General features: G+C 33.6%; 1 protein-coding gene and 1 long non-coding RNA gene across 16 annotated transcripts in view; one reads left to right on the plus strand and one right to left on the minus strand.

The window, feature by feature from the left end:
- The window catches only part of LOC125055919 (TLD domain-containing protein 2), an 89009-nt gene that overhangs the window by 58727 nt on the left and 7810 nt on the right, over positions 1–22472 (plus strand). For 9 of the 15 annotated variants that reach the window (XM_047658669.1, XM_047658671.1, XM_047658672.1 and 6 more), the window contains 14 exons: positions 454–554; positions 998–1191; positions 1521–1593; positions 2445–2585; positions 2735–2827; positions 3299–3505; positions 4742–4933; positions 5329–5477; positions 5819–5905; positions 7230–7354; positions 7896–8058; positions 9905–10043; positions 12100–12153; positions 12795–12887. In XM_047658669.1, the coding sequence (XP_047514625.1) occupies positions 454–554; positions 998–1191; positions 1521–1593; positions 2445–2585; positions 2735–2827; positions 3299–3505; positions 4742–4933; positions 5329–5477; positions 5819–5905; positions 7230–7354; positions 7896–8058; positions 9905–10043; positions 12100–12153; positions 12795–12887 (1811 nt within the window). Of the gene's footprint in view, positions 1–453; positions 555–997; positions 1192–1520; positions 1594–2444; positions 2586–2734; positions 2828–3298; positions 3506–4741; positions 4934–5328; positions 5478–5818; positions 5906–7229; positions 7355–7895; positions 8059–9904; positions 10044–12099; positions 12154–12794; positions 12888–20055; positions 20351–21128; positions 21858–22472 lie in introns of those variants that run through there. The other 6 variants (XM_047658678.1, XM_047658667.1, XM_047658666.1 and 3 more) reach the window with 5 other exon arrangements.
- Positions 19472–19949, minus strand: LOC125055924. The gene is made up of 2 exons (XR_007117970.1): positions 19842–19949; positions 19472–19713 (listed from the first exon to the last, which is right to left on the minus strand). It is a non-coding gene; the product is annotated as an uncharacterized LOC125055924 (long non-coding RNA).

Consider the following 22472-nt stretch of genomic DNA (forward strand, 5'->3'; position numbering starts at 1 on the left):
AGTTTACATAAATGTTATGGTCAGTAATATTCCTATTGATAAAAGCGATGTAATAATTATTATCCAATAAGTTTTAGTCGAGTTTTAGTTATCTATTTATTGCTAATGTTGTGTAGTTTATAATAAAAATAAAAAAAAACTTTAATTTCCTTTTTCTTACACACAATAAATTCAAAACAAACTTCAGTTCGTTTACCGATCCCGACAAAGGTCTCCTCCATTCCATTCCGCCCTTACTCGCTCCACTCTTGACCAAACCTTGCCGGCAACCAGTTTTATTTCATCATCCCATCTTCTCAGTGTGTCCTGCCACTCCATTTGTCCTTTCGAATACTCTTTGTAATGTCCTCTATCCTAGTCGTGTAAATATTTATAACCCTTTCTCTTTTATTAAATATTTAAAATTTATTAAGAATAGAACATTTTAATCAAATTGATTATTCGATGTTTCAGAATTGTTGGACAATTTGAGGCCGGGTTCGCCCGAAGCGCCGACAAGCAATGCTCCACAGAGGTTCTTGAAGATCAATGTGCGACACATTACTGATGGACAGGTATATTTTACTTTATCTCTTAAATATGACGCTAACGCTTTTAATAGTCTCCTACAGACTGAGTCTAGTGACCGTAGATTGTAATTCTGAAGAAATTTGTGTGTTCTATTGAAAAGTGTGTTGAACATTTTTTTTTCTTAATTTTTGAATCTATATTGATTTAAACTGTTCTATTCCTGGCGTAGAAGAAAACAATTTGGGTTTCGTTAGCACAGAAGGCCTATAATGTATTTATCTTACGACAAAATCATCAATCATAGAGACATTCGATCAATAAGCGACCTACCTGCACATTGTAAAAAATGTTGTACATTTTGTTAGCAACTAATATTTTTATTTTATATACCTTTTTTCAAATAATTTCATACGTGCTTAATTTACGTAAGTGCATGTAATTCTTTGAGAAATAAAGTATCTTTGAACCGAAGTGATTTTATTTACAGGGAGTTGTATCCGGAGTGCTCCTTGTCACACCAAACGCAGTTATGTTTGATCCAAACGTTTCCGATACACTGGTGATGGAACACGGCCCTGAATCGTACGGTGTGATTGCGCCAATGGAGTACGTTGTGAATGCGGCCATATTTTATGATATTGCGCACATGCGCACGCACGGTCCGGATCATAATGCGCACAAGTTAGTATACATTAAAATTATTATATTTTGTTGTTTAATTCATTATAATACATTCTCTTCAAATATGAACTTTTTCAATTAAATATACTTATAGCCCTAAGTCCTGCCTGCGGGCGCATTGTAAAATACACTTTATATCTAAGTAATAAAGATGTAATTATAATTTACTAAAATATCTGCCGATAGTGGTCGTGGCATTTTCTGTCGATACAAAGCAGGAAAATTATATTAAAGTATTTTTGCCTCACTATGAACACCGTTAGTTAATCGAATTTCACGCTTATATACCATTGTTTTTACAATAAAATATATAAATACCTGTGTTACAGAGTGGAGCAAGCTGAAATATATTATATGAGTAAACCAGAGCATTCACCTGGCAAGGACTCACTTCTAGTCAAAGTAAGTTCTTTATCTTCTTACTTTAGTTCTTTCTTCCTTCTTTATCCTCTTGATCAGCCTTCTGTGTGTGATCAGCCTTCTGCGGCTGACATACGCCGTGCCCTTTAAGGCCCGCTTTCCTCACGATGTTCTTCACCGTACGAGCGAGTGTTAAATGTGTACATAGACAGTTCATTAGTGCACAGCCGGGGTTCGAACCTACGACTTAAGGCATCAGAGAATCAGACGCTGAAGCCACTAATATCGCAGCGCACATAATATAATAGCGCACCAATCCTGCAGCGGGATTTCGTACTATAAGAGTTCTCTCTTCAGAGTTTGCTCTCTTCTTTCTCTAAAGCCTCCATGTTTTAGTTGATGCAAATGCTCAAAAAAGGATGAAATATGAATTTGGTAATCAAAGTCATTAATTTTAATGCTGCAACAATAACTTTAACCTAACAGAAGTTACTTATTTATTTTTAAAAGTTATCTCCCTTTCTGAACCCTAAGCCTAAAAAATACTATTGAATGTCCTTATCATCTATTTGCAAATAAACATATCAAATCCTTACAAAGACTCCTAATCTTTTGCTATGTATGTATAAGATTTAAGAATTGTTATCCTGTTTTTCACACGAATCCTGCTGGGGGATGAGAATGTAAAAATTATCGAAAGTGACTTGATTGTGATTTGTTTTATATTTCTCTTTTGTTTCTTTTTGGTTTTGTTTATTGTTTCAAATACCTAAACCCCCAAGACTGTTTCTTTGTTGTTCAAAAGCTACAACTAATTGACGTTTATAATACATTTAAATATTTAAAGGTCGTTTAATCTTTAACCAAATAGTTAAATTATGTACATGTTTCAGGACGAAACGTTCCCCGAGCTGCAGGCAGCCAGCGGGGACGGTGAAGGGGGAGAAGAACGACCTGCTTCGACTGAGGAAGAGAGAGGAGGAGCAGCATTCCCCAAAGCCTTTGAGAGGGAGTTGGTCACACCAACTTTACAGGTAACAGGTGTACAGCATTTTAGAAGTTTAAGAGTTTATAGTCAAATTTTTATAGTCATTAATAATATTAATTTGTTCAGTTTTCGTTTAAAAAAAAACCAAATTGTATTGTTGTACGTAGTTTAATATAATATGTTTTATTTTATTAGCACCAAACAGCCGAAGAGAGGCGGAAGTCTTTGCTAGACCACCATTGGGCTATCCCGAGTAAAGACAGAATGTCTATTGATCAAGGAAGTGAGGTTAGTACATAGACCTACTAAAAATCCTTATACTTATCTAGAGCTTGATATATTCGGTAGTGGGCTGATCAATTTTAAAAGAAGCCTTGTTAATTGCTTATCCCACTTTATCCATAATTTTTATTCAAAATCTAAAATTGGACGTGTCATTTTTATTATTTTAATTCTTTGTAACATTTACTGTATATGTAGCATTATATATTATGTGGTGAATTTTAATAAATAAATAAGTTAAAAGATTATTCTGAGCAGAATATGGTTGTATTCCCGGCATAACGATTATGAGAGTTGGAGAGTTCTAACCTTTTATAAGGCAATTGAACGCATTGAATCCTTAATTAGGGATTTGTTAGTCCATATAAGTCACATTCTGACTTATGACACACACATACAGTATTACTTAGCATGTAACACTACCAACTTAATTAATCTTTTGTTTTACAAAATTTGCTAATTGTCAAAAATTTACAGGTATCATCAAGCGCAGACCATGGTAAAGAAGAGAGCTTGGAAGTATCCATGGCAGAAGGAGTGGAAGGTGCTGAAGGCTCCGATGTTGACCGTGCAGCCTCCGCTGAAGGAGATGATGCCGCTCATCTTGTGAAACTTTCCTACCACGATTCTGGGATTGATATACGCGATCCAATTCTGCATGTGACACCAGCTAATGCTAAAAAGGTATTTTTAAAAGAGGTTTCTTAGTAAGAGAGTATATTTTATTCACTTATCTTGGTGAGCACTTTGTACAAGAGTTCAAATACTTTGTACCGAAGAAGGAAATTTTCAATTCGACATGCAATTATTTGCAGAGAAATCTGGAATCTTTGATATATGACGTCACAACAGATAGATAACTGTTATTAAATAAAACAAAGGGAAAATTAACGCGTATTGAATTCGTTATGATATAAAATAGTTTAAGGGCTACTAAGTAAAGCAGTATTTTAAATACATTTCTTGAAAGAAAGAAATCGCTAACACAAGCTGATAATCCTTTACTTATTTATTTAACTATATAGAGATTAATGTAAAGCAACATTATTCTGTGATTGTGTTAAATTTAATGAAAAATCTTAACGTTTATTTTATTAAGAGTAGCTGATGGCACTTTAGATGTTTATATTTGTAGCATATACGTAAACTCAAACACATTTGTGTGAAATAATTGTAGTTGCCTATGCACAAAACTACTATACTACACAATTTAACCCCTTTCTTTGACTTATTCCCTCTTTATTACTACCTTACCATAAACTACATAGTCGTATGAAAGGTATTCTGAATATTTCTAGGAAGTTCTTGACGAAGACTATTACCACGAAATAGAGACAATATATGAGACCCCGGAAGAATCGCTTCAGGACATTCAATGTGATGTCTCGTACGAAGCTAATTTCTTGAAGTGTTTTCTTGAACACGATTTTGATTTAGTACATTCCCCCGGTGAGGTGAGGTACATTTCTTCAGCTGGTGGCTGGGTCAGGATATCTTCTAATTCTCTCTTTCTATATCTTTCTCGTCTGTCAGCTGATTTTGATTCTTCGGCAAAGGAAATGTTTACGTATTTCTATTTGTGGTTTTGGCAACTTAGGGTTCTTTTGTTCGTTCTTCCTATGATCGTTTATTGTTTTTCGTTTAAAATTTGTTACGTTTATTCTAGTTACAACTGATCGATATAATTATAGAATACAACTGGGTTATATACAGGTTTAAATTTTCATTGATTTGACTTTACCGTGGAATTTATAAATAAAACGTTTTAATGTATGTGGATACACTTTTTTATCAATTTAAGAAATATAGTATTTACTGTTTTAGTGGTCTATAATTGAACGTTCTTTTTTATTCAAGAATTATTAATAAAAAAATAAGTCCGTTTTTAACTACATTACCAATACATATAAATAACTGCAGGTATACAGCGATGCTGATATAGTACTATCTGCTGACTGGGTCCCACCGGTGTGTTTACCGCGCACGGAGCCGCCCCTTTCCGCCCCACCTCTTGGTGAGAACGACCGCGCACAACGCAAACCAGCAGCTGTCTCTTTCTCGCTCGACGGAAATCAGAAGGATGATCCTTCTAAGCCGGATAAGAAGAACAAGGTTTGTTTAGAATTTATTTATAATTGCCTTTCGAGCTATACTACTACTTTTTAGCTTCCTTTTAGACTTATAATTGCAATCTTAATTTTATTATATCTAATTTTCTATTAAATTAGACGTTTGTTTTTAAATCGTATGCAATGCAATAAATTAGTCTGACCATGATTTAACGCAATCGTAACAATAGTAGCGACACGAAGATGTGCAGCGTTTTTGTCGAAGAAAAGGGAGAGAGCGATTGAGAAAGAGTGAGAAAGGGCGAACGTACCGTGAAGCAAATAGCTATGGAACGAGAGTATGAGAGAGAACGAACGTCGCATCACTCACAGTGCGAAAAGTTAGGATACTGATAATAAAATATAGATTAATTATATAATTTTGTTTTTTACTTTTAGATGTTAAAGCGTCTATCTTACCCGTTGTCCTGGGTGGAAGGTTTGACTGGTGAAGGACAGCCGACAGGTCCAGGCTCTCAAGGCGACTCGTTGCCAACGTCTGCTGACAGCCAACACTCCACCAGCGTCTTCTCCAAAGTATTTAACAGGTATATTGAGTTACTTATGTAAAAATGTCCCCTAATAATGCAGTTTCTTATTAAAGATTATTTGACCGCCATAAGTGGTACGTAATTTTTAGCCAATTAAAGTTTACAACAAATTTTATTTCTAATGCTAATACAATGTATGTTGTTAATGTAAGTAACTGCATTAATTGTGAAAGTGTAAGTAATACTTTCCTAAGCCGATCGCATGAGTCGATTAATTGCGGCGGGATATTATTGGCTTTGTGCGGATTGATTTAAATTAATATGGCAATTCAAAATTTTTCCCTTGCTACCGTGGATGCTAACCGGGATCTTGTGAACTCCGCTCCGTTCATTGGTAGTTCGCCAATGAACCTAGTGGAGTTTGGTACTGGTTTGTTCCTGAGTAAAACTCCATCGGAGGAGGCGCCGCATGAGGCGCTGTCTGGGTATGTGCCCGCGCCAATATGTGTTGCCTTCTGACCCCTAGACCATAGTGACACGCTCCTTGACAGCTTTCGACCTTAGCATCCAAACCCTTAGCTCTTAGCCTATATTTCGAGGTTGTTCTATCATTGTTGAATTAGCTCTTAGACTAATCGGCTGTCATACTCGATGTTTACTTGTGTAAGCTTAACGTGTCAGTGTGGTCAAAGAAGCGTCTTGTTCGTGACTTCACTTTCTTCACGTCTTTGGTCTCGTGTTGTGAATTTTGAAACACGCTATTCTGCACTTTAAAGTAATGTGAATTGTGGTCAAAATAGCGTGGATTCAAGGTGATCTGTGCTTATCTTTACGTAAACTGCTATATAGCATGCGGTATTTGTGTTAGGCGTTAAAGAATAGAAAAATTTAGATCGTGTTGTTTTGTCGAGCACAGCGGTCTGCCGATATCACGCCTTTAATTATTTGTAATTTTCCTGTTACCGAAAATGTATGAATTCTGTCATTGTTTACGTTTTAAAATATTGTATGTATAGGAAATGTTATGAAATGAAGAGGTAACATTAGCCTTTCGGGGACTGCAATTATTACTATATATTATATGTTAAGTAGCCACCATTGCAATTCAAGGAAATTTAATTAAAAAAAGAAATTTGTTGAACTATGTAAACCATTTTGGTTAATAATTGATCTATGTAGATTTGGCATTTAAATATTTTTATTGACTGTTATTTCACACATTTCCGGTAACGCATTGCACCAATTCTAGCTATTCAATTATTAAAAATTTCGCTCTGGCGTGATTCCTCGGCCTACTGCTATTCCAGTAAACTGTTTCATTAAATTTACCTCTTGAATAGTCATCATCATACACCTGTCTACCACATTGGCACTTTATGTTTCGTTAAAGAGAGCATGAGATGTTATGTAAGGTATAATGTTATTTTTTACAGGAACTAATTATTTCTATCAGCATTCTTAAGATATTTTGGTAAAGAAAGAAATTTCCGACTTTTAAATGTACTTCAATTAGCTAGTGAATATTCTGTCCTTCTCTAATAATAATATAAAAATCGTGACAAAATATTATATAAATCATGCGTTCATTGTTAAGATCAAAATCTATGAAATGATGCGCAATTTCACGCATGTCACTGAACATTTATCATAAGTATTGTTTTTTCTATGAAAATATTATGTTTGTGTGAAATATGACTTTACCTATCTTCAAAAGCTGTATGCAAGTTTAATACATGAAATATCACTTGAAATTGGGTATATCTTTTCACACACTAAGGATACAATTCACAAATACGCTTGTAAATACAGGCGCAGCTCCTTGGGCGGTTTCGGACGTTCTCACACCAAAGCAAACATATTGCCTCAACCGAAACTCGACTACCGAAGCATGGTGTCCGTTGATGATATGCCAGATCTATTTGCGTCTTTCGATAGTATGTATTTATTGTTTTCATATTGTAATCAAGTCTAACTTTAATTATGATTTATTCTCTGACTGTGTGTCTATACAATCGTAAAACAAAAAAAAAAGTGCCGCTACAACCTTTTTAGGTCTGGGCCTCAGTTTTGTGTATCTGTTTTATGATCATTTGTCCATCTAATAGGCAAGTAGGTGATCAGCCTCCTGTGCCTGACACAGGTCGTCGAATTTTTGGGTGTAAGGCAGGCCGGTTTCCTCACGACGTTTTCCTTCACCGTTTGAACGCACATAGACAAAGTCCATTGGTTCACAGCCGGGAATCGAACCTACGACCTCAGGGATGAGAGTCGCACGCTGAAGCCACTGGGCTAACACGGCTCTGACGTCACGCTTTGTAATATCTTCTAAAATATCATACAGTTTTTAGTTCACTGTTCAAATAGGTGATCAGCCAGAACCTTACCCAATCCAATAAAGTTGCTTTCCAACTTAGGTAGGTTGTACGGATGAGACCTTTTATTATTAACATATACTAATCTATACTATCCATACAGAATTGATCCCGCGACCAGCGCGCCCAAGCGATGACCCACCATTGTACCTCCGCTTGCGCATGGGCAAACCGGCAGGACGCCCTTTGCCGCGATCAACACCGCTTATGTCCTACGGCCGGAAACGTATGAAGCCAGAATACTGGTTCGGAGTGCCCAGAAATAGGTAATTTTGCTAATATAAAATTATCTTGTTTTAATACCTACAAAGACATTTAGTGTCAGCAACAGAAAGTGTATCTGAAATAGGTCCGTTTGAAATAGGAACGCATTTTAATTTTTTATTTTACCAGTTTCAACCAGTTTTATATTATTATTTTTTCAAGCTCACTTCTTGTATGCATTTTTATATATTAGAACTTTATATTAATTTTATTTATTATTAAATAATGAATGGAGTCAGTACACGGAGAAATTGCGACCAATTTGTTTCATCGTCACACACATTTCTGTTGCGCAAAATGAAGTTAAATAAAGAAATTCTTATCTGAACCCTCTTTGTTATAGGTTTGAGTCGCCATATAATAATATTCTGTTTGCTCTACATTCATTGATCGTATAATCTAAATTCCAGTTCCGGAAATAAAGCGTGTCAGTATAGAAGCCACAGAACGATTACTATCTTTTGCTTATTATGCCTACAATGCTCAGTATAACAAAAAATAATAAATAGAACCTAACAAACAAATTTGTTTGAAATGCTTTAAGTAAGTAAACTTAATATCAATATTTATTCTTATGACGCATTAATAAACGACTTCGCGACTCCTTAATAACTTCGTTATTGCAATCATAAAAGGATGATGATAATTGTAACTAATTAGACGGTTGACAAGTGTAAATTGTAGGTTTATAGGTTCAATATTTTGTAGTAAAAATTTTAATGCCAACTGAAGGTAGGTTTCGTCGGAACAATGTAATATATAATTAAAAAACGCAAATACTTTTTGACATATACCTAGTATTGTCTTTTATTGACATAACTTTTACACATTTAAAGAAAACACTTTTTTACCGGATTGAAGTTATGTATTATTATAAATTTACAATTGTTTTACATAATTTTAAATTTTTCCGACGTTTCGCGTGCGTGGTCACGGTGACTGAAGGCAAAAGGTGTTGAATGTCACAAAGTATCACAGCTGTAGAAAAAGTTGTATTATCTGTATTTATTTCCCCGGAGTTGATATCGACTAAAAGATGGAGGGTTTTGGCAGAAATACCTCACGGTGTCCTCTATTTTCGCGGATTGTTTGTCTTGAGATATATAGAGGACACCGTGAGTTTCTTGACATGTACCTACTTAAAACATTTGTACATTATTATTAATACTTAAAATTTAAATCTTATTGCCCTTAGACCTCCATTAACTTGACAAATTGGGGATTATTAAATTTTTTAAATCAAGTTGTATAATTTATAATCCTATTGCGTAATGATAAAACCCGTATATGGCCTACTAATGTAACAACTAAGTTTTTCCATTGCATAAAAGAATGTCTACTAGAGACGATGTTTAAAATTATTTTGTTATTTCTTATATAAATTCGTGAGCCACGGAACTAGGGATTTAAAAAAAACATGTGTGTGTACTTATGTACTCGCGTTAGAAGTTATAGGTACTTCTTTGGCGTAACAAGATAAAAATCTTTTTAAATTTTTTATCTTTCGCCTTATTTTACGTTTGTAGAAAAAACGACACTAACAATAGAAAAAAGGTATTTAATACATTGAAAGTGTAATTATAGCGCATTACCTAGTTAACTAAAGTTTACTTAAATATCACAAAAAAATTATTTCTACATAATTAAAGGAATGGACATTTTTATTTTAAAATGTTGAGTTTGCTAACTTGAGGGTATCGGTTTTTTGTGACGGTGTGCACGCGCATCGTAAAAATGTACTCTCATCATTTTTCCCTAACACGCCAAAAGAAGTATAACTTCAAAAATCATAAAGGTAACATAGGGACGTTCATTATTTACTCGAACTAAGAGGTTGTTTTCTTCCAGGGTGGACGACTTATTCAAATTCCTAACACATTGGGTCCCAGACCGATACGGCCCTCTTGGGGATGTGACTGCTAAAGGCTATGAGCTCATAGACAGCGACACCGAGTGGGATGATGACGAAACCAAGCCAGGACAAAAGGTAAATATATACCACAAATATAGATCTTGTATTTACAGCTTATTCGGAGTCGACACTTAGCAGTATATATGTTAACGTAAAATTGTAAACACCGTTAGATTGTAATCTATCTCGCGAGATTATAAACTGTCGAAAGATTGTGAACCTCAGCGTACTGCTTACAATTTAACGTATTATTATTCGGTAGATTGTACTACACTAACTTAGTTATCATTCAAACTTCTTTGGTCAATTACAGATTAATTTTACTTCCCAACAATTTCATATAACTACCGAATAGTAATACGTTAATTTGTAAGCAGTTCGTTGAGGTTCACAATCTTTCGACAGTTTACAATCTCGCGAAATAGATTACAATGTAACGGTTTTTACAATTTTACGGTGACATATATATATGTTCTTCGTTTGACAAAAATCTAATGGATTTTGACATCCGAAAGTCACAGTTGGCGCTATGTTTCAATTGAATGTTACCCCTAACGCCGCGTGTTGTAAATATGATGCAAATTTTAATGCCCTAAGAAGTTAGTGTTTGACACACACATTACACACTTAAAATGATAATTTTGTGTGTTTTGAGAGTAATAAATGTTCTGTCTATGTAAGCTATATGCTAATAAAACATTCAATAAACTTAGTATATTAATGTGGCAAGAGACCACAGTTGATCAAGACATAATTTTCTATAAAAAAATTATAGATCATCTAATAGAGAAGCACTCTGAATAGATCGTTTAACACGAACGGCGTTTAAGACGATTAACCGTCTGGAAAAATGGAACACACGCGCTACTAAATGCTTGCGATGATGTACAGTTTTCACCGGTTTCTTTAAATACAAAGAGTCTGGTTGTGTTGTTTTTATTTAATTTTGTAGTGCTCGCGTAAAGACAATCTAAAAACATCCTATATATTTGTGGAATCTGTACAAAATTAAACAATTTTTTTACATATCGTTATGGCATTGAAATTAGACAAAACTGAAGTTCACAAAGGTTAATTACATTGAGACGTTATATATGTATTTACAATAGATAAGTACATCAAAGTTTAATTTATGTTTTATATATTTTTAAGTTGATGCCGTATTTCGGTGGCGCTTGTTGTAGATATGTTCAGAAAAACTTTGTTTGAAGCTGGCTTGAATTGTTTAAAATATGACCTTATAACTAACATTAAATTAGGGGAAGCGGGTTGCGACGCTAGAAAAAACTAATTTGACTTATTGAGGAGTTCTTAAATCTATGTGACACTTACGAGTATGTTATTGGACATTATCGGAAACGAGAATGTTAAATTACAATTTATGAGTGTGGTAAAAACTAAAGGGCTCATTATGGCTTTAAGTGTGCGATGATTGCTTACATTTTGATTACGATTCTAATTAGTAACTAAAATGTTTACATATATGTAACTTGACTAATGTTAGGTTACATAACTCCGTTTTCAATAAAAAATTAAGTAAAAACCCTTTTTGCTGCTCCTTACGTATAAAATATATTTAAATCAGTTATGTAACGTGTTAAAAAATGAATTTTATTTTGATCAATCTTTACAAGAACATGTGCCTAGCTAATTCTATCTTGTAAAATCAACAGTAAACTGACACGCGAGTTATCGCGACATCACTCATCAAGATAACTCACGATATTTATGTCTTTATTGTTCATTAATATTCGTTATAATAATGTCCTTATAACTATAACATACGCGTGGTATATAAAATAAAAATAGCCTCTACTCGAGTACGAAAAAAGGATTTAATTAAGTTTGTTATTTATTTATTGTTACGACCTCCGACGGAGTGAAAGCCTCCTCTAAATTCTTCCATTTGTCTCTCATCTTCTCTACTATTTTCCAATATCTTCCGCTCTCTCTTATTTTTCATTTTCCCTTTTCCATTTTAAGTTTCTGGTGGGTGTCCTCTCTTTTTATTCCCACTGGCCTATTACAAGTAGGTACGCGTGGTACATACTTTTAATTAAATAAGTAAATTTAATAAAAATTTAATTAATAATGTGTGAATTTGGTGTATCTTAATATTTTGTTTTTTTAGGAACGAACTGGAAGTAGTGGCGATGTTTCTGATCTTACAAGGGAATCATGGGAGGTGAGCATATATCTTATATTTATTATCCTACTAACCGACTATTATTATTTAACAAATAACGCTTTAACACGTCATGTCACATTCCACATTACAGTCAATATAACACAATGTATCATTTATATATTTGGATGATTTTATTATTGAGCGTTTTTGCGTATTTTTCACTAATTGCGTAAGTACAGCGCATATGGGGTTATTTTTGGATATTTTTTATTAAATTGGAAAATATTTTCGGCTTATTCTTGCTTATTATTTTTAAACTAAAACATACCAAAGGGCACTTTATTGCAATAAATTACTACATAATTGAAACCTATGTATAATAAATAGGTCGCGCATTAATCGATATAACTATAAAACAAACATTGATAAGATTATAATTTAATTGTTACTGAGCGCTCTCTTTGTTGTTTGATAAAAATTTTATATAACAGAGATATTTTTATACGGTATCACAGATTTTAAACATCAACACAGTTTTACTCTAACAAGCTGACAAATGTACCCATAATTAAGTTAGATTGTTACCCACGGTTGGGACTATAGCATCTGTAATAGTCTATTGACTTCGCTTAATATCAGTCGAGCCAAGTTTGCCATTATAAAAATTTCTATACAATTTACACCGGTACTATGCGTAGCTGCTCAAGGCGCCCTACGTGAAAATATATTCGATTATGAAGAGCCAGGCCGAAGCGCTGGGCGACTCACTCGGAGAAGAACCTCAGCCAGAGGTATTGCCCGGTCAAAAATCGCTCATTGTGTTTGCACCATTTACAAATCAAATACATAATAAAGTTGATTTTTGTTAATTTATTAATCAGTGAGCGTTTTTAGTGTCTGGGTACATTAGCTTCCGCTAGATCTATGTTAGTCACGAAATATGCACGATCGAAAATCGTCCGGAATGCGATAGCATGTTTTCGAGCACGTCAGGGCATATTTTTGTTATAACGTCATAGTAACCTCTTAAGGCCACCATTGCGGTAATTACGTTGTAAATATTAATATTGAATTAATTTTATTGACGCACCGTGCGCCGGCGCACGTGCGCCTTGACTTGCTCGATGTTATAGGTTATGCACATTAGATAGGTCCCTGTAGATGCAAGATAACCTCTCACGTTTTATTATCTTTAGGTGCTGATGTGTTATTATTAGGTTTTTACAATTTCAAAGTGAATTTATAAAAAAAGTTGTGGTAGTCGTGTTGTTTATAAATCTCATGTAGACAGTTATTGGTACAAGTATGTCTTTCGAACCGCTTCATTAACTTAAAGGTACCCTTGGAATTATTATCGGCGAAAATATTGAGTAAACATGACAGATACCTCGTGTTAAACCGCCGTACAATGAGACCAAAGACATCGCTTACAAAGTCCTCAAGATGTTATGTTATTATAATTTAATTATTTATGTGTATCTTATCTGTGGCTTAAAAGCAAATATTGAAACATAAAACTTGGTGAAGGCATAAACAGATTGTGTTTGTTCGCAAAAGGAAGTGCTATTTACGTCTTGTTGAATTTAAATTGGCGATTAATCGCGTTCCATCGCGACTAAATGTATACCCGCGGTATTTTCAAAAACGTAAATAACAATAATACAAACGAATTGATATGTCACCTTTTAACCCATTGGGTTTGAGATCTTCGTCAATCTCTATTTCATTTATCATTCTTCTCTTCATTATGGTTCAGTCTTCTGTAATTTCTAACTATAAAATAAAATTAGCATCTATTACGTCCCATAGATCTTAACTCTCATTATTTTTTATGTATGTGGATAGAGTAACATAATGGCCATTCCTGTATTTGACAACATAATGTCAAACGAATGAGTGGAAATTGCGAGTTGGAAAATACCGGAACGAATGTGATTTTATTGTGTATGTAGTTTTGATAAACAGCTTATTAACGATTCTAATCAGGAAAATACACGTGAGTTTTTGTAATGTCATAGATGCACAATTTCCGAACGGTGTTTCTGAGGTTATTTACATACGATGGACTTACTTCCATATTATATTTATCACATATTTAGATCCTTAGCTCTCATAGTAGGTGTAATATAAGAATATAGTAATATAGGAATTGCCAACCAAATATTCAAATCAAAATATATTTTTTTCTTATTGGTAAGTTAATGTTACATATGAACATCAGTAAAAGATAATGCTTTTCATTTACATTTACTGACTAGTACCCAAATCAAGGCCGTAGAACTGAAGAGAAGAACTGGCAATAAACTCTCCGTTACTCTTTTAAATCGTCAAGGTTTTTACAAAATGTTTGTAAGCATGTGCACAAAAAATTATATACACTACCAGTTCACTATCAAGGGAGTAGAGCGGGCGAGAAAAACCGGAAAGGGCGTGTTATATGGTTTTTAACTGCAATTTATTATCTTGTATAACGAGCTATCTATATATGTAATTTATTATCTTTGGGACCTAATACTAACCGGTAGACGCTGGACGACCTTGCCCTTCAACTTTTGGGGTTATTCCACCGAATCGAACATCCTAATCATAATAAACACTTTATTTAGTAAATTTGTCGAATCACGGATCCAACTATACCATGCAATAAGGTGGTGGCGCATGCTCTTTAACCCCATAGAAATTAATTAAAACATCATGATTTGTAAAATGAATGAAAGAAGGAACATATTTTTAACTTTAACCTAACCTAACCTAACTTGATCACAAACGCCACTAAGAATAAAAAAAAACAAACCTAACTTATTGTAATTCACTGCGACCCACTGGGAACTAAGACAATATCATTACATTGTGCATGTAATACTATCAGTTTTTTAATGGGTCCAAAGCCATGTGCCTCCTTAATATTACTACATAGAAGTTATAAAGAACGATAGAAAACCGTGATTCGACAAATTTACCCTTTATTTACATCACAAAAACACAAAACAAGAGAAAAATAAAATAAAACCAATTAAGACCAAGGAATATGCAAATATGTAAATAAGCTACTAAACGCTGTTTCTTCCAGACAAAACCCAATCAATAATATAAACTTAAAACTACTCAATATAAAAATACATATAGGTAAAAATAACAAAGGTTTATTGGTACGTGTTGTCAATTGTTTCTTAAAAGTAAATGTCTGCGAGGTCTCCACGTCTACAGCAGAGCATTACATAATCGAAATTTACATATAACATACTTTGGCTTAATTAAAAAATATCATGTTACATATTAAATGAAACTGGGTAGATATGATCGCATCCAGTGAGATCGAGTTAATTTTATGGTGCACATTAATAAGTCACATTTTATTGTAAGAAATATGTGCAGTGGCATGTGATCTACATAACACACTACTAGTAACAGACTGCAATATAATTATACTTACGGCTTAAAGACATTGGAATGCTTTGACAATGGACGTACCTATCAACGATAAAGTAGATTAATTCCATACCTCTTTCATTTAATTAATTAATACAATATACAATTAGTCCCGCTCGTAGTTACGCCTTATAATTTCGTGTATTTTTAATTATTTATTTATTGCATGAATATGGTACAAAAATGTGTAAGGTAGTACAATCGTAAGTTCGCATATTCTGCCACACGCAATGGCGCGCAAATTTGTCTTAAGGAATTTTACATTTTACATTATTAGTCAAAGTCAATTCTTATATTATTTGTATCGTACATATCATATCTTACTTTATTAAATTTATATATACACTGTCTCACGCAAATAATCATTTATTGAATAGTACGTAGTAAGGTACCTCTACAATAATAATTGTTAAATTTCAGATAATTTACATATATATATAATATATATAATTAATTATACACGTAAGTCTCAGGAGGAATCTTGGTAATTTTCCACTTGACGCCAAGGGACTTCATTTGATAAGATGTAAGGTTGTTTGGCATAATAGACCAGTGCAGATAGCCTTTAAAATAAATAAAAAGTGAAAAAAATTACAGTAGGATGAAACCCATTAGAAAAGCAGGGGAATATGATCAAAATGAAAGGAAAAATAAATTACGGTCGATCTGAGGTCGGGAAGGGGAAGGGGGGGGAGTTTTAAGGGTAAAAACGGTTTATCTCGATTTCCGGCAAAACTACAAGTCCTATCGAAGAAAGTTAAATGGCAAAGTTGGAGGTAATAAAAAGATCTAAAACTTTTGTATTCACACATTTTTCACATAACCTCAAAATTTATGTGAAAATTTCAAAAAACCAAGTTTTTGGTTTTTTATTTTTATCTTTAACAAAAATTATTTTTTTTTAACGAAATTTGGTGAAAACTTACCTTTCTATGTCCCAAATACACTGTAATTTATTAGATTAAAAATATTTATTTGTTCACCTTATTTTGAATTAATATCGAAAAAACACCCTAATTTTCAATCGAAAATTCTGACGTCAAAATTTCAGCTTTTTTTAAAAAATTGGTGTGCTTTCAGTTCGTTGAAATATCTACTTTCCTATGGTAAAAAAATATATATATATTACCATAGTAAATCTTCTCAGAAAACGCAAAAAATCGTATGCAGTAACGCCCAGACCTGTCATCCCCTTCCCTACTTCTCTATGAATCTTCTTTAAATTATAATCAGATGCCTATTTATTACTATTTTAAGATAATTTATATATACCTGAGTGACTTAAAAAAAAAATTTAGCCTTTAGATGGGCTAAAATTTTCGTATTTCATAGAGAAGTAAGGAAGGGGATGACAGGTCTGGGCGTTACTGTATACGATTTTTTGCGTTTTCTGAGAAGATTTACTATGGTAATATATATATATTTTTTTACCATAGGAAAGTAGAGATTTCAACGAACTGAAAGCACACCAACTTTTTGAAAAAAGCTGAAATTTTGACGTCAGAATTTTCGATTGAAAATTAGGGTGTTTTTTCGATATTAATTCAAAATAAGGTGAACAAATAAATATTTTTAATCTAATAAATTACAGTGTATTTGGGACATAGAAAGGTAAGTTTTCACCAAGTTTCGTTAAAAAAAAATAATTTTTGTTAAAGATAAAAATAAAAAACCAAAAACTTGGTTTTTTGAAATTTTCACATAAATTTTGAGGTTATGTGAAAAATGTGTGAATACAAAAGTTTTAGATCTTTTTATTACCTCCAACTTTGCCATTTAACTTTCTTCGATAGGACTTGTAGTTTTGCCAGAAATCGAGATAAACCGTTTTTTACCCTTAAAACTCCCCCCCTACCCCTTCCCGACCTCAGATCGACCGTAATTTATTTTTCCTTTCATTTTGATCATATTCCCCAGCTTTTCTAATGGGTTTCATCCTACTGTAATTTTTTTAGGTTTCAAAAATTATCGGCACTGGTCTATAAAGCAATAGGAACTAGAAAATTTTATGAATTTTCGTTTTTATACATGTCGGTTCGTAATAACGACAGTAACGTAAGATATTTCGTATAATATAGTAATTAAATGTATTTTTGCACAATATAAAGCAATATATATGATAGTAATTTATTAACTTTAAAGATAATCATAACTCCATATTGTTATTATTCTGCTAGTTACAATTTTGTCCTAAATATTATAATAGTAGGTTAGCTTTTGATTTGATTAAAAAGGACATATTCAGTCCAATGTAAGGGCAATCCAGCCTTCCCGCAATTTATTCCCGGCATAATTGAATATGTAACTAACTTTAGTTATTGAAATTATTTATCAGTAGGTAAAGATGCTTCAGATAAAGCATGATGGAAAAAATGCACAATAAATATTGAACGGAACAGATCAGTGAACTGTGAACAGTGCTACCACATTTGCATTGTAAAGTGATACGTCTGTAACATATATGGGATAAAAGAATAAGGGTCCGGTTACATTTAATACTGTGGCGTGGATAGGCCTGTAAACTTATTTAAAAGTCTCAACAGTTGTGTCATGTTTCCTATTCACATTGGAAATTAAGGATTCTAGGTATCATGTTTAGAACAAACGTTTAAAGAAGAAGTATACTACTCCCTCTAAGGCCTACTTTGCACCTAAAATAAGTTTCCTAGGGCTGCGACGGCTGCCTTTTTTGGGCGTTGCGTTTCGTTTGACTAAACTAAAATAATTATAATAATAAACTAAAAAGTTTGCCGTTTCTGGCTCTTACAGTCTTACAAAGCGTACGATCACAACAGCAGAATTAGTACATTAGTTAAGCAATACTTAACCCTGACTTCATGCATTTCAAAATCAACTACGTAGGTCTCTACCTACGTAGTATAACGCATAGCAGACTGATGACATGAAGTAGAAAGATCAATGAAATATGTTTAGAAATCTGGGGCCAAGACACATACTTATATATACTCGATGTAAGTCGTAAGATTAAAAATTAGAATTTCACTTCTAAGCAGCGTTGTCTTGGCTTCGGTTAATCTTGTATAATCTCGTTTTTAAATGAAAACTCTAGATTTGGGTCATGAATTATCTGCATTCTTTGGCTTAGAATATAATGTTCGAATTAGGGCTGGCGCAAGTGGCCTATATTTCACATTAAAATATTTGCAATTGTTAGATGTGCATTCTATAGATAAGGCATAGTTGCGAAGTTGCCGTTTTTGATAGTGAAATTATGAAACTGGTAACTACTTATTCTGTAGTGTAGTAATCAGGCTTATAAGTATGAAGATAAGTGCTGGATTATACTATCTTTTGTTTATAAAGTATTACGAGATCCAATAAATCTCTACGCGTTGATATAGGGGATAATAAATTGTGCGGTAGCCGCTGTCCGTTGTCAAGAACACTACCATAATATTAGTATAAATCCACTTGAAATGATACTTCCTCGTTTACGTATAACGACTTCTAATTAAAAACTTGCAGTTATAATTAGGTGTTTTATAGCGCAACGTGAACCTTTTTTGTCGTGACAGTTGACACAAAAGAAGATGATAGATGTTTCCTACGTTTTCCACAGTTTCCGTCTGTAGTTTCAAGTGCAATAGTTGTCTATGCTGCTGAAAACGTTCCTTTAAAACTCCTCGACTGTTCATCAATAAATATTTCTTACGCGCAAACACTAATTTTTATAGTAAAAGTAAAAATAGTAGTAATAGTACAGAATGACCAATTTTCCTATAAATATCAAAGAAACAGATGAACATATGATGGGCTGAAACGTCCTGACTTTAAACAGCCAAACATTACAATTTACTTGGGCACCCAATTCACCACCCAAGTCATCTAAACACGGAATGTTCTGAACTAATCTTTTATTTAATACATTTTCTTCTTTCATTTTATTAAGTATAAAATGTCAAATTAGTTATTAAACAGCATTAACAAAGGTAAACTTGTAATACGTGGCATATATAAGTTTATACCTTTCCCGATTCGGACTGATTTTGACTGTAATGAATGTATTATTTGATCGATACAGCACTTTCATGTCCGGAACTCGTCACCTTCGATCGTATGTCAGCCGGTCAGTAGCCACTGTTCATTACAATTTACAATATCGTCATTGGTTGCCCATATTTTTTTTACCATCATCTCACAAAAATGTTCTACTTGCAGCATGTAAACCTATAAAATGCATTATTGTTATGAAGGAAATTATTATTATTGTTATTATTATTAATTCGTCAACATTTTTTTAATTTACTGGTCTGATATCGGTTCGTGTCTTATCTGTGAGGTCAATATTTTATTACCTTGTTTATATTACGACTATCAAGGATTATTTTAAATATATAATTGTTTACAGTTTAAAAGTTATCGAGACTATGTATACTGAATTAATTTGCTTGCCAATGCTCGAGTCGGCGAGCGTGCATTTTTTGTCGTCATAGTGGCGGGGTCGCGCATACCGCGATTCTTTCTTTAGCCTCTAGCTACTAGCTAGTACCCAACTCGCTTTGGTGCGCCATACTCGCCTCTCGGTCGTATTACGAGCATTCTTTAAATATCCTCACGTTTATACAAACGGCAGTGAACACAAAACGACAAAAACGTTGTTTATAAGCAAAGCGGGCGTGCAAACCTCGAAACAAAACATAATTTGAACACGCATCGTCCCGGACGTGGGTGTATGTTGTTTTTGTGATATTCGTGTGCGTTTTATATGAGGAAATCCGTTTAAATGCAGACTATGAAATGGATAGAGATGGTGCGGCTCGGACCGACGTCGCCAGATAAGCCGCCTGCATACGACCCCGAAAAGGTGAGGCAAAAGAAAGTGTTCGAAACTTTCTTATCGCACTATTCAAGCGTTGTTACTTCGCTAATAACCGTTACCATGCCAACGTTACGTTTTCGTTAAGGAAACCTATAGTAATTAATACTATCATTCGTTAAAAAGGAACTTTAAACAACCTTAAGCTTCGAATGTCATACTGGTCTTCCGTGGTGTGGACAAAAATAATGTAACCTACTTCTTAATTAGCTTTAACAAAAATTTACCTACATTTCCTGTATGTAAGAATTAAGTGCAAATTGCAGTCACTCTGTGTAACTGGTTTAAGATGTGGACGTAATTGCTAAATAATTGGTATATTATAATACCAGAATAACTAGTAATGATGGGGTCTACTTAGGTGATTAATGTTTTTGTACTACATATTAGAATTCTAAATGATAATCACCGTATCGTGCCTAAAATATTGCACAGTATTGCATAGATCACGGCAGGTGTTGGGTAAAAAAAATTCTTGACATTCTATAAATACACTTAACACAGACATATGCGATGTGTAGTTTCTAAAATTAGAGTACAAAAGTAAAACTGCAATGCAATCACTACTAAAGGCCAATTCTTAATAGGCTGGCAGCGCACTCGCAAGTCCTCTGGCATTGAGAGTCCGCTTAACATCAGATGAGCTTCCGCCCGTTTGTCCTGTTCTATAAAAAAAACCTAAGAAATTATAAACAAAGCAGTCCTTATATGTTTAATTAAACTTATCAGAACGTGGCACTTACACATCAATATAGGTTCCACATACAATCATTGAGAAAATCCAGAAATATACACTTAATGCATTATTTCCGCTTAAGGAAATCGAATTTCGAAGTGTTTTCAGGCATTGTCTTGTTAATTCATATTAATCGTGATGTATTGTGTTCTTCAACAATTCTGAGAACAACTTGAAATAATTACAAGTTAAGTAAATTCAACTACATTACTTCGAGAACAATCGACAATTCTCAAAAACATAGGGTATAGGGCTCGACAGATATAAAAAATGTTCCCTTTTCTATTTATCTTAACACTGGGTTCTTACTGAAACTACAGACAAAATTTTGTATCAAATTGTGCAACGCATGAAGCTTTAAGCTTATAAAGATAACATAAAATATTGTAGGATTACAGGCTAAAGAAGCGGCTAATCCTTTTGTGATAAATATATTGTGCTATTCGCGAATTATTTGCACCAGATAACAGCTGATACTGATACACAAAGTGAACAATCAGTCGCAGTTCTGCTATTGATCCTAGCTACTCAAGACATACCGTACCAATATGTGTTTGGTTTAAAGGCGTAACAGTTGTAGTTATTCTATTAAAGTGCTGAACGTGGATTTAATCCAAAATGCTTGGAAAGTTAGCGAAAAAGCTCGCGGAAAAAGTAGAAAAGGCGGATTCGTTGATTCTTAAAATAAAAATTAAGAAATCTAAAAAGCCAGCGATATGCTCTTCTAGCAGGAGAGGCACGTTGACATGTCTGCGTGAGGTGAGATTTAGCTTTTTTGAAGAGCTCTACCATTCAAGAGCATTTGAACTTCTGCTCCTTATTAGCCGAGATTTTGTCTCATACATTTTTAATAAATAAATTTACGTAGATCTAAATTCTGATTTACATGATGATGTAAGCATATGTTTAAGATTTGGTTGACTAACTTGGCCGAGGTTATTACGACCACGCCACGCATACAACCGCGTCATCATTTCTTATACATATTTTTTGTAGTATTTTATTAGCTCTGGTATTTTTATTTTCTTCAGTGTACAGGGTGAGTAACTGGATGAATTGTTTAAATCTACATAGTATTATGGCACTATTATTAATGCGCACAATGTTTAACTATTCAGTACTTATATGGATGTTGAATTTATTATTTCACTTGGCCAGTTGTTAGAGGAAATAGTGCGAAACACTTTAATGTGAGTTGTAGTGTTCGGAATGTGCTCTCGTTAGTGCATCTTGTCATTTTCATTCATGCGAGATTTTCACTTTCATTAATAATATCATTTTGTTAATTATACATGTATCATACAATTTCTCACGTTATGGCATGACGCACAATGTTAGGCGCATGTTTGGAAGTTATTTTTTAACGTTTTGGAG

The sequence above is a fragment of the Pieris napi genome, chromosome 14 (assembly GCF_905475465.1).
Source record: "Pieris napi chromosome 14, ilPieNapi1.2, whole genome shotgun sequence".
Taxonomy (NCBI): Eukaryota; Metazoa; Arthropoda; class Insecta; order Lepidoptera; family Pieridae; genus Pieris; species Pieris napi.